General features: G+C 45.4%; 1 protein-coding gene across 2 annotated transcripts in view; it reads right to left on the bottom strand.

Annotated features, from left to right (window-relative positions):
- The window catches only part of SH3RF3 (SH3 domain containing ring finger 3), a 565,916-nt gene that overhangs the window by 248,721 nt on the left and 298,946 nt on the right, over positions 1 to 18,249 (bottom strand). For both annotated transcript variants that reach the window (XM_068268306.1, XM_068268307.1), the window contains exon 2: positions 1,700 to 1,975. In XM_068268306.1, the coding sequence (XP_068124407.1) occupies positions 1,700 to 1,975 (276 nt within the window). The remainder of the gene's footprint in view (positions 1 to 1,699; positions 1,976 to 18,249) is intronic.

The following is an 18,249-nucleotide window of genomic DNA, read 5'->3' as shown; positions in this document are numbered from 1 at the left end:
GCTCCGCAATGTACAGTGCCGTTTTAGTTCCTTTTTTCTGCCTTCTTTCAAGTTTTCTTTAGTGTCTTGCTAGTATTATGTGCAAATTGGTAGTCTCCTTCTAGCCTTAGCCTTATACACTTTCCGTATACAGTCGGTTGTAAAAAGATCATACTTATTCAAAGTGTGTTTAACTTTAACGTGAGCCTGAACCAAGTAAGATTATTTAAAATAAACACATGATGTACTTGCAAATGAATATTACATACTTACCTCACCATCAGTTCTTCTCAGCAGCTCACCATTTTTTTCTTACAACGATTCCTTATATAAGAGTCTCTGAGGAAGCAAGCGTCGCTTGCGAAACAGCTGTCGGACCAGCCCTGTATATGTATCTGTTTCTTGGGATGAAACAAATTGTGGAATATTTGCAACAAAACTGGAGCCCAGACCCTGCCTTTCTTCTGTCTACTGTCCAGAGGCACAGTGAGTTGTCCACCTGGACTCCACCATAGGCTACCAAGTAGTGTCTAGTGCCGATTACATTGCTTTATGTGTTAAAACTCATAAGGTACCGTATTTTTTGGACTATAAGATGCTCCTGACCATAAGATGCACCTAGGTTTAGAGGACAAAAAACAGAAAAAAATATATATATACTAAACCTGGTGCATCCATGGTGAAGGGGCATCTCGTGGATTATGCCCCCTTGTACTTCTTGTGTCTCCTTGTGTCGCCTTTGTGTTCTCCTGTGTCCCCCATGCATCTGCCTCTCTCCTCCTTGTGTCCTCCTCTGCGCCCGTTTGTGTCTCCCTTGTGTCCTCTTCTATGCCCCTTTGTGTCCCCCGTGTCCTCCTTTGCATAGGCACAGTACAGTCCCTGACATTGCAGCTGGTTAGAAGTTCGTATTGGCAGGCATTCACAATTCAGGAACTCCCTGCATTTGGACTATAAGATGCAGTGATTTTTTTCCCCACTTTTGGGGGAGAAAAAGTGAGTCTATATAGTACAAAAATACAGTATTTACTTTTATAAAGTTATATAATTTTAACTACTTGGCAACTGCTCCACGCTAATTGGTGTGAGCAGGCAGCCCCAGGACCACTCCACGCTGATTGGCGTGAACGACTGTCTATGGGGCTAGCAGGAGATCGCGCGAAGGCTGTGCGCACATATCCTGTTTGGGGGTCGGAGCTCCGCCCCGCCTTCGCAATCGCCGCTCGGGATACTGTTAGATGGCGAAATCCATCTAATTACTTTGTACATCGCTGTACATCTGCAGCAGCGCTGTACTGGGGACAGCCGTGTGACACGGCTGTCCCCCTGGCAGGCAAAATAGTGATCGGCTGTCATAGGCTGAAGCCTATGTCAGCTGATCATGCTGATTGGCTGGCAGTGGGAGGGAGGGATATAAGATAAATAAAAAAGATAGTAAATTTTAGTAAAAAATGTATAAAATAAATATTTACAAAAAAAAAAAAACACCTGGGGGGTGATCAGACCCCACCAACAGAGGGCTCTGTTAGTGGGAAGAAAAGGGGGGGGGAGGGAAATCACTCATGTGCTGAGTTGTTCAGCCCTGCAGCTTGGCCTTAAAGCTGCAGTGGCCATTTTAGTAATAAATGTCCTAGTCACTAGTCAAGTGGTTAGACATGAAAAGTATGAATGTATATAGAAATTAGAATTTCGTAACATCTTAATATCAACATAATTTCTATACCTTGGTGAATGTTAAGCAATCCTTGTCTTGATCTTTATCCTTGATTTCAAAGTCATAAAGTGCTTTGCCCTGTGGAGCGGGGTGGGCAAGTGGCTTGATGCACTGTATATAGCTGGCTGGAAAAAATCCACGGTTTCCATTCAACTCTCCATGGTACCAGTTCTCATCCACCTTCTGCCTCAGAATAATGATGTCACCCTTGTTGAATTTTAGATCTCCAGGTTCCTTTCCCTCATAGGTGTACAGAGCTCTCCCACATGGCAACTGAGACAGGTTCTAAAAAAGGATGAGAAAGTTGGTTTAAACATAAATTTCTTAGAACCAGAAATAATAGTTTCTCAAATAACTTGTTTCCACTGTAGATTATGTTTCCAGTAGTGATGTTTATGTCTAGGAGAGCTCATGTAGAAGCATGTGATCAGTTTGGTCAGGTGATAGATATGTAAGTCTGATTTGCTAGTCAAGATCATGTGCTAAAGCAGGATATGATCACAGCAAACCACAGCTTTGCAAATCTCTCAGCTGATCAACCAAATTGCATGCTTTTTCGTAGGTCTCCTAGACATGACCATCACTAGTTTCCAGTGTAAAAAACATAATGCATTTGCATACATTTTAATATACAAATATAGAAGCTGTAACATTGGGAAAACGCATGTTAATGTCAAACATTAGAGCAATGTGAGACACACTTTGGAAACACAGAGAAACTTAGACTAGCCCTGCATTTGAGGTCAAGGCTTCTGGCCAGGAAAGTCTCACTTCAAACATACTCTATTTTACACAATGGAATAACCATGGAATACAGTTCCACAGCAAACTGATCTTTATTTGTTCTTTAGTTATAGCAGATCTACAGCTCGCTGAGACCTCAGGGGGAATTGGGGGCTGTTGGACACACGCTAGATGCTCGGCAAATGCAGTCGTTTTTGGCGCCTTGGCTGAGTTTCATGTAGAGTGAGTACATAGCTTAAAGACATGAGATGTACACAGAGGATGCCATATTTATTTCCTTTTAAACAATACCAGTTGCCTGGCTGCCTTGCTGATCCTTTGCCTCTAATATTTTTAGCCATAGACTATGAACAAGCACGCAAATCAGATGTTTCTGACAAAAATCTGACACGATTAGCCACATGCTTGTTTCAGGTGTGTGAGTCAGATACTACTGCAGCCAAAGAGATTAGCAGGACTGCCAGGAAACTGGTATTGTTTAATAGGAAATAAATATGGTTGCCTCCATAAAACTCTTGCTTTAGGTTCCCTTTAATGCCTGGTACACATGGTGCAATTTTCCATCAGATTGACGGTCAACCCGATTATTTCTGACAAGTCTGATTTCCGATCGTTTTTCTGATTCCGATCACTTCTATACAAAATCTATCAGAAAAACAATCCGAAATCAGATCGGACCTGACAAAAATAATCGGTTCGACCGGCAATTTGACGGAAGATTATGCGTACAAGGCATAAAATCCTGTGCCCTGTTTTATTTGTTAACAGTCTTATCTGCTTATGTCATAGTCGCCTTCCCAATTAGGAGATATTGGAGACATGGCTAGGAAAGGACATTATTAACTATTTTAGGCATTTTTCCTTAAACATGAGTCTTTTTTTTTATAATACCAGTGTGGCAAATATATTGGAGCAGAGTGTACATTTTGGCTGTAATTTTCAATACAAATATTGTTTTCTAATTATTTATATTTTTCAAAACTCCTTTATGCCGAGCATCTTCTGCAACCACAAACAATTAAGCAGATAAACATGATGATACACATTACGATAAGCAGCGCTGAAACAGGATGAGGCCGTTGGCAGCCAGAATACAATGGATTTATCAGCACAATGTAATGTTCTTAATTAACTTCCTTTGTTCCCTGGATATGTAGATCTATTGTAGCACATTGGTATTGTTTCACAGCAAGGCATTTGTTTTATTTAAGTAATATATTAATAACGTGGGTGTTTTTAGTATATTTTTGACACAATAGACAGATTTGTACTTAGCTATTTAAAAAGAGTTTTATATTTCTATTTGGTACTTTGATGGGCAAGGGTGCAACTACAAGTCATTCCAATACATGTAAAGGCTATAGGGCATGGCATTATGGCCTATACAGGCTATCAGCATAAAGATTTATGTAATACAAATCTTTTGCTAAATTACCTGGTCAATTACACAATACTGTAATATTAAACTACAAGCAGCTTTAGATTACATGGTCTGCCAAGGGCTGTGCTGTTATGAGTCTTTTGAATCTGAGGCTTGTCGTGTCAGCTATCCTGATTTCATGCGAGCACAGTTTTTGTCTGTCCTGTTATTATGCCTTTAAGTCTTATTGCAGTCTAAACGTGTATTCTGTTTTTAGAAAGTATGGCTGAAACTTAAAGAGAACCCGACGTGAGTTCTAACAATGCTAACAGCACACAGAGGCTGGGTCTGCATATGCTGCCCAGCCTCTGTTGCTATCCCAATCCCCCCTAAGGTACCCCTTCGCTCTGCTATGCCCCATAAATCATCAGCCGAGCTGTGTCGGCTGTTTACTTCTGTGTGAGTCTCTGCTGTTCCCCCGCCTCCTCCATAGCTTCCAATTAGCGGGGAGGAAAGGGATGCAGGCAGGGACCAGAGCTATGGAGGTGAGGGAGCAGTGAGACTGACACTTACAGAGATAAACAACCGGCTGTGACACGCTGTGTGTCGACAGCTCGGCTGACTATTTATGGGGCATAGCAGAGCGAAGGGGGAACTTAGGGGGTGTAAGGAAACGCGGAAAAGCCGCCGTCTCTCGAGGTGAGGCGGCTGTTTCCGCGTCCAGCATGGCGTCACAACGCGGAAAAAACGCCGCATGCCGCATGGGCAGTGCGGCGGAATCCGCATTGGTATCGGCGGAATCCACATCAGAGGCGACCCCCGCATTAGATACATTGCAAAACAGTACTGGTGTGGCTGGGACTGATAGTCCACCAAGATTCAGACTTACACGCGCGCGAGCACAGAGGCAGAGTTTAAATAGCAGTTAGAAGGGTGTCGGCTGACCAGCTGGGTCAGCTGACAAATTCCACTGCTCTCATTGGACCAGCAATTAGGGAGGTCCTGGAAAGGTCCTAGAGTATATATACTGCTGGTTGTTCACTTGCTCTTTGTCTGGCGTGCGATCACATATGTGGGAGCACCCAGATCCGTAGTCAGATCCGTTAGTGTGCCGGGACCAGCTGGAGCTGTAATCCTACACTAAGATAAATTCTGTTGATAGCTAAAGTACTAGTTTGATTGTGATTATCTGTTATGACTTCCTGCCTGCCTTGACTATCCTCCTGAACTCTGATCTTGTACCTCGATATTTCTGATACTCTGTTGCCGAACCCCGGCTCGTTCCTTGACTCTGCTTCTGCCTCCTGATTTTGTACCCCGATATTTTTGATACCCCGTTGCTGAACCCTGCCTGTACTTTGACTCTGCCTTTGCCTCCTGATCCTGTACTTTATCTGTCCGTGTGTGTACGACCTGGCTTGTCCGACCTCGAGAACCGACCTTACCGTTAGAGGCGGTTCCTCGCTCTGTTAGCGATCCTTCCTCCTGAGGGTCACTTTCAGATATCCCTTCCTACTGTCAGTCTGACTCCTCCCGTCTTGGAGAGCTCAGGTCTGCGGAAGGAATCTGTGCAGTACTCCTTACTGCATTGAGGCCTTGTCCTCTTAGTGTTACAGTTACACCAAACACTACACTCTACTCGGGTGATCAGAGGTTAGTTTGTATATCGGATTATCGGTGAGACTGCAGTTCACTTATAATCTGGTATATATCTGTATTTTCGGTGATACTGCAGATCACCGGTAATCAGATACTCTCTGCGCCCACCGATCGTTACAGAACGCCAGACCCAAAAAATGCAAATGGACGCACACACTGACCGTCTGGGCGCACTTGCCACTTCGGTGGAAAACATCAACCAAGTGCTGGGTAGCCACAAGACTATGATTGATGTCCTATCAGGCTCTGTGCGAACCCTCCAGACGTCAGTTGATTCAGTGCGATCCCCTCCTAGTGCTGACATACGTATGCCCGTACCAGATAAATTTTCCGGCCACAAGTCTGACTTCCGGAATTTTCAGAGTAGAGTGTTATCGTACTTCGAGTTGAGACCCCGATCCTCGGGGACTGAGACCCAACGGGTCACCTTTATTAAAACTTTGCTGACTGGTGACTCCCAGTCATGGGCATACAACCTGCCTCCTACCGATACTGCTCTGACCTCGGTAGAGGAATTCTTTAAGGCCATGGCCGTAATTTACGACGACCCTGACCTTGCGGCAACCTCTGAGCGGAAGCTCAAACTTTTGCGGCAAGACAGGGGTTCAGTCGAGGATTACGCGGCAGAATTTCGCAGATGGTCAGTCACGGCCAGATTTGATAATTTTGCCCTCATGGATTACTTCTTGTCTGGGTTGTCGGAGGAGGTCTCCGATTTAATGCTAACCTTGCCCGAGCCCAGGACAGTCGATGAGGCCATCACATCGGCCATTCGAGTCGACCGTCGATTACGCCATCAGAGGCAGATTCGGGGCAGTCACCGTGCCAGGGTAACATCATATGTGGCACCCTCCGCTGCACCCTTAGTAACGCCATCTCCATCTGTCTCATCTCCTCCGGCCTTGCCTCCACCCGAACCAATGCAGATTGGTTGTTCGAAATTGACCCAGGTGGAGCGAAGGCGGAGAATGATGGATCAACTGCCCGAACAAGTCGGGAAACGAATTTGCCTAGGAGTAGTGGGGGGTGACACCCTAGGCACGCCACTTGCACCCCTTAAAGAAAAGAAATTGCTTCTCCCTTGTACAGTTACATGGGAGAAGAAATCTGTGGCCACTGAGGCTTTCATTGACTCAGGCTCAGCGGCCAATTTTATGAACTTTAAGTTTGCTCAGGAGTTGGGTATTCCGCTCACTCCTGTGACACCCCCCATTCAGGTCACGGCAGTAGACGATTCCCCTCTACAACGGAATCGTGCTCTGTCGCAGACCCCGGAGGTGAAGGTCACCATAGGGGTACTGCATGGGGAACAATTATCGTTTTTTGTACTGCACATGTCTACCTCAACTATTATCCTAGGCATGCCGTGGTTGCAACTTCATTCACCTCAAATAGACTGGGCCACGGGTCAGTTAACCACTTGGTCACCTCGTTGTTTTCAGCGGTGTTTGGGGAAGTTGACCTTGGGGCAAACCAGATTTCAGGTGGAAGGGGTACCAGATCAGTATTCTGAATTTTCCGATGTGTTCTGTCCCAAGGCAGCTGATAAATTGCCCCCACATCGTCCTTTCGATTGTCCCATTGATCTCCGTTCAGGTTGTGTTCCCCCCCCCGGGTCACTTGTACAATCTATCAGGGCCCGAAAAATTGGCCATGCAGGAGTACATCCGTGAAAATTTGGCCAAGGGTTTCATTCGCCCGTCCCGGTCACCTGCTGGAGCAGGGTTCTTTTTTGTCAAAAAGAAAGACGGAGGCCTGCGACCCTGCATCGATTATCGCGGTCTCAACAAGATTACTATAAAGAATCGCTATCCGTTGCCACTGATAGATGATTTGTTCACTCAGGTTACTGACGCTAAGATTTTTTCTAAGCTAGATTTGCGGGGCGCGTACAATCTGATACGTATAAGAAGGGGCGATGAGTGGAAGACGGCCTTTAATACACCAGACGGGCAGTATGAGTACCTGGTGATGCCCTTCGGGTTATGTAATGCTCCGGCCGTTTTTCAGGAACTCATTAACGAGGTATTCCGGGAGGTGTTGGGGAAATTTGTACTAGTTTATCTTGATGATATTCTTATCTTCTCCAACAACCTCACTGAACATAGAAACCATGTGAGGTTTGTGTTAAATCAGTTAAGGCAGAACTCGTTATACGCAAAGCTTGAGAAGTGCATCTTCGAAGTAACATCTGTTGCGTTCTTGGGGTACATAATTTCCACCACAGGCCTGTCTATGGATCCTGCCAAGGTCTCCGCTGTTCTGGAGTGGCCACAGCCGGTTGGGTTGAAATCCCTTCAGCGCTTTCTTGGCTTCGCCAACTACTATAGACGGTTTATAAAGGGGTACTCCACTGTCATTGCTCCCCTTACCTGCCTCACTAAGAAGGGGGCAGATACCACTCACTGGTCTCCTGAGGCTTTACATGCTTTTGCCACCCTGAAGGGCCTATTCTGTTCAGCACCCATCCTCAGACATGTGGATGCCTCTTTCCCGTTCATTGTGGAGGTGGATGCCTCGGAGGTTGGGGTGGGGGCTGTGCTGTCACACCGGTCAGGCTTGCAGGGTAAAATGCACCCGTGTGCGTATTTCTCTCGCAGGTTCTCCCCTGCAGAGAGGAATTACGATATTGGCAACAGGGAGCTCTTGGCCATCAAATTGGCTTTCGAGGAATGGCGACACTGGTTAGAGGGAGCTGAGCATACCATCACGGTTTACACCGATCACAAAAACCTAGAGTACATCAAGGGGGCTAAGAGGTTGAGCCCTCGCCAGGCTCGATGGTCGTTGTTCTTCTCCAGGTTTAGTTTCATTATTACGTACACCCCAGGGAGCAAGAATGTTAAGGCGGATGCTCTATCCAGATGTTTTGAGTCAGAGACAGCACAGCCCTCCATTCCAGAGACCATTATTCCCCAGAAATTAATACTGGCAGCCACTGAAACTTGGGAGGATTGGAGGGAGACATTGGCTCCCTTTCAGCAAGACATTCCGGAAGGGAAGCCCGCAGGGGTCCTGTTCGTTCCTCTGCCTTTTCGCCTGCAGGTTCTTGAGATGTTTCATGCACATAAGAACGCAGGGCATCCTGGGGCATCCAGAACACAGGATCTGATAGCCAGATGCGCCTGGTGGCCTTCCTTGGCAGCGGATTGTAAGGAATACGTAAAAGAGTGTTTGATATGTGCCAAGAGTAAACCGTTCCGGCTGGCACCTGTCGGTACGTTGCAGCCTTTGCCCACCCCGAATGAGCCGTGGACCCACCTGTCCATGGATTTTGTGGGCGAGCTTCCCAGGTCTGAAGGTATGGCGGTCATTTGGGTGATAGTCGACCGCTTTAGTAAGATGGCCCACTTTGTGCCTTTGAAAGGACTCCCCTCGGCTCAGGAATTGGCCGAGTTGTTTATCACTCATGTCTTCCGTTTACATGGCATTCCCGAAGACATAGTTTCAGACAGGGGAGTCCAATTCGTCTCACGGTTTTGGAAAGCTTTTTGCCACCTCATGGGCATAAAGCTGTCTTTTTCATCGGGCTATCACCCACAGACCAACGGCCAGACTGAGAGAATAAATCAGTCTTTAGAGTAATTTTTAAGGTGTTATGTGGCAGAGGCGCAGGACGATTGGGTCAGATTTCTGCCCTTCGCAGAATTTGCCCAGAATAATTTAAAAAACTCGTCCTCCGGATTCTCTCCCTTTCAGGTGGTGACGGGGAGATCACCCAAATTTTCCTCATTACCTATAGCCTCCACTCCTTTCCCAGCCCTGGAGGCCTGGCAAAAGTCATTGAAGGACCTTTGGGGGATGGTTAGAAGTAACCTGGAGAAGGCCTTTTTGAGTCAGAAGGGTCAAGCTGACAAAAGACGGTCGCTGGAGTGGAAGTTCCGACCAGGAGACTTGGTCTGGGTGTCCACACGTCACTTGACCCTAAGACAACCTTCGAATAAGCTTGGTCCCAGGTTTGTGGGTCCATTCCCGGTTGTCAGGAAAGTCAATGATGTTACTTACACCATTGATCTTCCCTCTAGCATGCGGGGGGTGAGGTCTTTCCACGTGTCCCTTCTTAAGCCAGCAGTCCAGGTGGGTCCCACTCCTCCTCCTCCTGTCTTGGTAGATGCCCAACACGAATATGAGGTGGAGAAGATTCTAGATTCACGCTCTGTACAAAACTCGGTACAATACCTCGTGCACTGGAAAGGGTACGGCATTGAGGAGAGGCAATGGGTACCGGGGACGCGCATGCATGCAGACGAATTAAAAAGGGAGTTTCATGCCTTACACCCCGAGAAACCTGGTGGGAGTTGTCCGGAGTCCACTCCTCGGGGGGGGGGGGGGGTACTGTAAGGAAACGCGGAAAAGCCGCCGTCTCTCGAGGTGAGGCGGCTGTTTCCGCGTCCAGCATGGCGTCACAACGCGGAAAAAACGCCGCATGCCGCATGGGCAGTGCGGCGGAATCCGCATTGGTATCGGCGGAATCCACATCAGAGGCGACCCCCGCATTAGATACATTGCAAAACAGTACTGGTGTGGCTGGGACTGATAGTCCACCAAGATTCAGACTTACACGCGCGCGAGCACAGAGGCAGAGTTTAAATAGCAGTTAGAAGGGTGTCGGCTGACCAGCTGGGTCAGCTGACAAATTCCACTGCTCTCATTGGACCAGCAATTAGGGAGGTCCTGGAAAGGTCCTAGAGTATATATACTGCTGGTTGTTCACTTGCTCTTTGTCTGGCGTGCGATCACATATGTGGGAGCACCCAGATCCGTAGTCAGATCCGTTAGTGTGCCGGGACCAGCTGGAGCTGTAATCCTACACTAAGATAGATTCTGTTGATAGCTAAAGTACTAGTTTGATTGTGATTATCTGTTATGACTTCCTGCCTGCCTTGACTATCCTCCTGAACTCTGATCTTGTACCTCGATATTTCTGATACTCTGTTGCCGAACCCCGGCTCGTTCCTTGACTCTGCTTCTGCCTCCTGATTTTGTACCCCGATATTTCTGATACCCCGTTGCTGAACCCTGCCTGTACTTTGACTCTGCCTTTGCCTCCTGATCCTGTACTTTATCTGTCCGTGTGTGTACGACCTGGCTTGTCCGACCTCGAGAACCGACCTTACCGTTAGAGGCGGTTCCTCGCTCTGTTAGCGATCCTTCCTCCTGAGGGTCACTTTCAGATATCCCTTCCTACTGTCAGTCTGACTCCTCCCGTCTTGGAGAGCTCAGGTCTGCGGAAGGAATCTGTGCAGTACTCCTTACTGCATTGAGGCCTTGTCCTCTTAGTGTTACAGTTACACCAAACACTACACTCTACTCGGGTGATCAGAGGTTAGTTTGTATATCGGATTATCGGTGAGACTGCAGTTCACTTATAATCTGGTATATATCTGTATTTTGGGTGATACTGCAGATCACCGGTAATCAGATACTCTCTGCGCCCACCGATCGTTACAGGGGGGATTGGAATAGCAACAGAGGCTGGGCAGTATATGCAGACCCAGCCTCTATGTGCTGTTAGAATTGTTAGAACTCACCTCGGGTTCTCATTAAAGGAAACCTGAGATGAACAGGTACCTTTAAAATAAACATACCCCCCCCCCCCCCCCCTCGGAAGTGTATGTTAAATACAGGCTATTCTTGTAATTTTTGTTGCTTTCCTGTGCTCATTTCATTCTTAATTTTTCATTTATATCCTGTCTAAAATCCAAGATGGCCACTATCTTCTTCCAGGTCAGTGTCACTGCGTGTAAAGTTCTCCATGAAAAGTGTGTATGTAACTCAAGCACAGACATTAATTATCTGGATAAATAAATAAACCTAAGTTTCCCAAGTTGTTTCTCCCATCACAGGCACTGCTCTCTGTGATGCCGTTCTGTGCACACATAGGGAGTACACAGGCAGAGAGGGGGGCAGGCTTGAGCAGACTGCTCTCACTGCTATAGAGCTTCCTGATATATATATATATATATATATATATATATATATATATATATATATATATATATATATATATATATATATATGATAGAAGCCGACTGAGAGCTCAGTTGGTGGTTTTTACAGGGGCGATTACAAGCTCACAGGGCAGATCAGAATGAAACAGACCGCAGCAGGTAAGTATTTGTTCTCATGTTCCTACTAGTATATAGTATTAAGTATACTGACAGTTTCCTGTCTGTAAATCTTGTTGCATTGTGGGAAATTACGTTGGTTTTCAACTGCCAAGCAAGCAGTATCTCTCTCTATGCACAGAACTCTCAGTAAATGAACATTCTGCAGAGATCACCTGGTAGGACTGAAGATGCCCCCACCTGTGATAAATTTCCCAATGTAAATCAGGGAGAGTAAAGAGTACAATGTGCAAACACTGACTGAATAATTGCTAAGTGGACATTGTAAAAAATAAGCAATTTAATTTAGTATTTTATTTTCACTACAGTTCTTTGTTAAATGTTTTCTGTAAAAATTGACTGATTGTATTTAAGACACAAGAGGGCAGTGTAGGCACAACCCTCATCATACAGTATGTGCCAGCAATCAATTAAAATGATGATTACTAATTAGGTTTGAACCTGCCCTGTTGCACACAGTGTGCAATGTGCATTTAATGTGGTGTTAATGGTAATATAGGTAGACATTTGACAAAGGGCATTCCATACAAAACATGTTTTTGGTTCTGTAAAGCATACCTTTGCAAAGGATGCAAAAAAGCACGAAGTTTATCAGCTAAACGCCTGGTGTGGAACCCTTATGCATGTAGGTCAAACATTTCATATACAAACATATTTCACCATATTTCACGTGACGATTTAGCTATACATAGGCTTCTACACTAGCAAATGAACCATAGGGAATGTGTCTGTGTTAAGCCTATATCACATCATGAGAGATTCACTGAGAGGATTTCCAGTGAGGAATCTACCAAATTATACTCCATTTCATCTCTAACAGTGGAGTTATGTGCTGCTCCATGACTAGTTGCTGAACGTCAGCAGTATAGTGACACAATACTAGCAAATGCAGAGTTCTTTCCAGCAGAATTTATACTTCACACCGATCAGCCACAATTAAAACTACAAGTGAAAAGAATAAGACAAAAAATGTTGCAAGCCGGAACAAAATACAGGTCTGAGTGACTTTGTAAAGGGCTAAAGTGTGGTGAGTAGGTGAGAGTGTCTCCAAAATGGCAGAGCCTGTGGAGCATCTCCATCATTTAGTAGTTAGTACCCGACAAAAGTGGTACAAGGAAGGTCAACCAGCAAAGCAGCAGCAGGTTAATTTCTGACCAGTGCTCAATAAGCATGGGGAGCAAGTCTGCAAAATAACTATTATTGTACGACACAAATTTCCAACAAACAATGCTGAGCATAAGGGAAAGGTATCAGAGAACTTAGCACATTGGAGACTACTAGTTGCAGACCAGTCAGTACTCATGTTGACAAACAAAAGCAACCATAATAGTGTGTGGATGTGTGTCAGAACTATTTAAAAACAATGGTGCATGAGCCAGCCTGGGGCCCCGGGAACTCTCACTGCCCGGGGCCCCAGAACCAGCATCTAACACCATATGTGAGCGCAGCCAAAACCTTGGAGCTGCCACATCCAAAGCCTGTCTCCTACTGCTCTAAAACTTACCAAACACACAATTGGAGAACCTCACTCCCAAACAGTTCTCTGCTGCTTTATAAAGCCTGCAGGCTGCTTATAAGCCAATGAAAAGTGCACACATAATACACCTAGCTTGCAGTGATAATCAAGCAAAAGCTGAGCAAGTCAGCCAATTAGTAGGAGAGGGCTTCAGTTGCATATAGACAATGGCTATATGACCAGCAGGGGGCACCAGCGTGCAGGATATTCCCTCTCATCTGCCCCCCTCCTAACTAAACTGCATGGGATACTACAATAATTAAAAACAATGGTGCATGAGCCAGCCTGGGGCCCCGGGAACTCTCACTGCCCGGGGCCCCAGAACCAGCATCTAACACCATATGTGAGCGCAGCCAAAACCTTGGAGCTGCCACATCCAAGGCCTGTCTCCTACTGCTCTAAAACTTACCAAACACACAATTGGAGAACCTCACTCCCAAACAGTTCTCTGCTGCTTTATAAAGCCTGCAGGCTGCTTATAAGCCAATGAAAAGTGCACACATAACACACCTAGCTTGCAGTGATAATCAAGCAAAAGCTGAGCAAGTCAGCCAATTAGTAGGAGAGGGCTTCAGTTGCATATAGACAATGGCTATATGACCAGCAGGGGGCACCAGCGTGCAGGATATTCCCTCTCATCTGCCCCCCTCCTAACTAAACTGCATGGGATACTACAATGGTGCATGAGCCAGCCTGTCTATATGCAACTGAAGCCAATTGTGTGTTTGGTAAGTTTTAGAGCAGTAGGAGACAGGCCTTGGATGTGGCAGCTCCAAGGTTTTGGCTGCGCTCACATATGGTGTTAGATGCTGGTTCTGGGGCCCCGGGCAGTGAGAGTTCCCGGGGCCCCAGGCTGGCTCATGCACCATTGTTTTTAATTATTGTAGTATCCCATGCAGTTTAGTTAGGAGGGGGGCAGATGAGAGGGAATATCCTGCACGCTGGTGCCCCCTGCTGGTCATATAGCCATTGTCTATATGCAACTGAAGCCCTCTCCTACTAATTGGCTGACTTGCTCAGCTTTTGCTTGATTATCACTGCAAGCTAGGTGTATTATGTGTGCACTTTTCATTGGCTTATAAGCAGCCTGCAGGCTTTATAAAGCAGCAGAGAACTGTTTGGGAGTGAGGTTCTCCAATTGTGTGTTTGGTAAGTTTTAGAGCAGTAGGAGACAGGCCTTGGATGTGGCAGCTCCAAAGTTTTGGCTGCGCTCACATATGGTGTTAGATGCTGGTTCTGGGGCCCCGGGCAGTGAGAGTTCCCGGGGCCCCAGGCTGGCTCATGCACCATTGTTTTTAATGTAGTATCCCATGCAGTTTAGTTAGGAGGGGGGCAGATGAGAGGGAATATCCTGCACGCTGGTGCCCCCTGCTGGTCATATAGCCATTGTCTATATGCAACTGAAGCCCTCTCCTACTAATTGGCTGACTTGCTCAGCTTTTGCTTGATTATCACTGCAAGCTAGGTGTATTATGTGTGCACTTTTCATTGGCTTATAAGCAGCCTGCGGGCTTTATAAAGCAGCAGAGAACTGTTTGGGAGTGAGGTTCTCCAATTGTGTGTTTGGTAAGTTTTAGAGCAGTAGGAGACAGGCCTTGGATGTGGCAGCTCCAAGGTTTTGGCTGCGCTCACATATGGTGTTAGATGCTGGTTCTGGGGCCCCTGGCAGTGAGAGTTCCCGGGGCCCCAGGCTGGCTCATGCACCATTGTTTTTAATTATAGTAGTATCCCATGCAGTTTAGTTAGGAGGGGGGCAGATGAGAGGGAATATCCTGCACGCTGGTGCCCCCTGCTGGTCATATAGCCATTGTCTATATGCAACTGAAGCCCTCTCCTACTAATTGGCTGACTTGCTCAGCTTTTGCTTGATTATCACTGCAAGCTAGGTGTATTATGTGTGCACTTTTCATTGGCTTATAAGCAGCCTGCAGGCTTTATAAAGCAGCAGAGAACTGTTTGGGAGTGAGGTTCTCCAATTGTGTGTTTGGTAAGTTTTAGAGCAGTAGGAGACAGGCCTTGGATGTGGCAGCTCCAAGGTTTTGGCTGCGCTCACATATGGTGTTAGATGCTGGTTCTGGGGCCCCGGGCAGTGAGAGTTCCTGGGGCCCCAGGCTGGCTCATGCACCATTGTTTTTAATTATTGTAGTATCCCATGCAGTTTAGTTAGGAGGGGGGCAGATGAGAGGGAATATCCTGCACGCTGGTGCCCCCTGCTGGTCATATAGCCATTGTCTATATGCAACTGAAGCCCTCTCCTACTAATTGGCTGACTTGCTCAGCTTTTGCTTGATTATCACTGCAAGCTAGGTGTATTATGTGTGCACTTTTCATTGGCTTATAAGCAGCCTGCAGGCTTTATAAAGCAGCAGAGAACTGTTTGGGAGTGAGGTTCTCCAATTGTGTGTTTGGTAAGTTTTAGAGCAGTAGGAGACAGGCCTTGGATGTGGCAGCTCCAAGGTTTTGGCTGCGCTCACATATGGTGTTAGATGCTGGTTCTGGGGCCCCGGGCAGTGAGAGTTCCCGGGGCCCCAGGCTGGCTCATGCACCATTGTTTTTAATTATTGTAGTATCCCATGCAGTTTAGTTAGGAGGGGGGCAGATGAGAGGGAATATCCTGCACGCTGGTGCCCCCTGCTGGTCATATAGCCATTGTCTATATGCAACTGAAGCCCTCTCCTACTAATTGGCTGACTTGCTCAGCTTTTGCTTGATTATCACTGCAAGCTAGGTGTATTATGTGTGCACTTTTCATTGGCTTATAAGCAGCCTGCAGGCTTTATAAAGCAGCAGAGAACTGTTTGGGAGTGAGGTTCTCCAATTGTGTGTTTGGTGTGTGTCAGAACTAGACTACAGAAAGATGGAAGGAAATGGCCTGATCTGATATGTAAGGTTTCTTTGAAATAAAAATGTTACAGCTCTCAATCTGATCACGCATCTGGCGGGCTGTTCTAGAAAACCGAACTACAGACGCCCCTCCCCATAGCTTACAGGACTAAAAGTATCGGCTTCTAATGCCCTGGTGCAAGATACCACAGGACACCTTCAGAGATCTTATGGAGTCCATGAATCAATAGATCAGAGCAGAAAAAAGGCCTACACAAAAAGATGGCAGTTCAGCGTATATTATACCCCATTGAACACCTTTATGATACAAGTGCAAAAGTAAAAAGAAATGTTATGGACCTCATATTCAGTTGCAAAACTCTTCTGTAGCCAAGTTCCCCACGTAGGGCCACTTCGCAGGTCAACTATGTGTTATCTCTCACCTTTGGGAAAGGTCATATGGAAGGGGCAAGGCCTCAACATCCAGAGCCTCGTCTTGCTCTAGAGATTGCCTGGCGGTTGGGATCCAGCTGCAGGAGAGAGCAGCGGTCTACTGGCCTTTTCCCTTCAGCGAGATAAGAAATAACAGGCATTGCTACAGACAGCACCATTACTTTCCTTTCAGATGCTTGCTATATATCAACATCAGCATAAATGGTCTAAAAGTATGTTAATCCTGGATTGATAAAAATAAAGGATAGAAGGCCTTTTTTTAAATTACACAGGCCAAATAGGCTTGTTAAATCCTCCTATTTATCCATAACATACTCAACAAATCTCATTGTTCTGAGCCATAGATTAAAGATACCAGAGCTCTGCGCAGTACATGGTCTTTAGTAATTGAGGCCATTGATTTTCACTCATGCCTCGCGGGTTAAGAATCCTTCTGCCATAGGTTAATGCTTGAATGCTCTCAGTTTTAATATACACTGATGTTTAACTACACTGTGCTCTATTCAAGGGGAAAACAAAACGCTGATAGAAAATAAAAAATCTTTGCTTTTTGATATAAAAATTCCAGTCAATAAGAATAAAATATCACTTAGGGAGTTAACAATTGGCAAACATGAAGTGACAGGTTGCAATGAATGCTGAAGAGATGACATAATCTTGCAGTTCATTAACTGAAAAAACAATCTGCGGCTCTACAAAAAAAAAAAAAGTTCAGATAGAAAATAGAGAATCCCTTGAAAATATAAATTAAAAAATATGAACAAAAATAGTTTTTGCTCTACCATATCATTAGGTGGCTGAGGTAAACACAAGTTTACTTTACCAAAGCATAAAAATTACACTTTTAAAGTATTATAGTCTTGCTAAGAGAAAACTGTTTGCTTGTGACTAATTTATTCTTGTTGCTTGTGGGCTTATTCAAAACCCAGCTAAATCCTAAATTTTGCAAGGGAAATTCTAATAGCAATCAGGTTATTAAGTGAATATTGACAGTAAAAGCAAACTGGCGGACAAAATTCCTTTTTCATGAGTCAAATGTGTTTACTGTGCTTTGGGTGTAATGTTTGGGCTACTGCCATCACATGCATGCACTCACAGCCATAACTTTTAATACCTTTAAGGGTCTATTTCCTCTAGCATGTTGGCTTCCACATCAGTTTTTCTTTATGCGTATTTCTGCATTCTCCCCGTATTTGTAATGTGGAAATCCGATTCCACATCAATCAATCAATGGTTGTTGGGGAAACAGATGTGTGGTGTAGAACTATGCAGCATGCAATCCATATTTGTTCCTCATTGTACCGCAATGGCAAATTCACATTCAATGGAAATTACTCCATTGACATGCATTGGTTACAGTTTCAATGCCAATATTTTGCAAATTATGTGGAAACGGGCCCTAAATCCAGATCAAGCTTATGTTCCCCAATATTCTCCAGTTCACCTTAGATAACAAATTCCTATACTTGTAAGCAAATGAGGGAAACGTGTGTAAAGCACAGTCTCTGTATGAGAAAAGGTAAAGCTGTGTATACACATCCAATTTTCATTGGCCAATTTTACCACTTTAATGTAGTATGAGGGCCATCCGATGGATAATTTAAATGAATTGTGTAAGTAAGCTCTCATGTTCTTTAGATGTTTGTACCAGGCTTAAGAAACAAGCAACACCCTTATTTTCTTTCTCTGGTCCATCTCACTCTCTCTCACTCTCTCTATTCCATCCTCATCTCCTATCACCCTCTCTCAGCCCTTCTTCCTGTAGCCATGTGAAATCTTCTCTTTTCCTCTCATCCCTCCTCGCCCTTCATTTCTCTCTTCCTGTTGCTCTCCCTCCCTCCTCTCTTCATTTCGCCTCACATTTGCACTTCCCTGT

Source organism: Hyperolius riggenbachi, chromosome 2 (genome assembly GCF_040937935.1).
Source record: "Hyperolius riggenbachi isolate aHypRig1 chromosome 2, aHypRig1.pri, whole genome shotgun sequence".
NCBI lineage: Eukaryota > Metazoa > Chordata > Amphibia > Anura > Hyperoliidae > Hyperolius > Hyperolius riggenbachi.
This window is presented reverse-complemented; position numbering and strand designations above follow the sequence as displayed.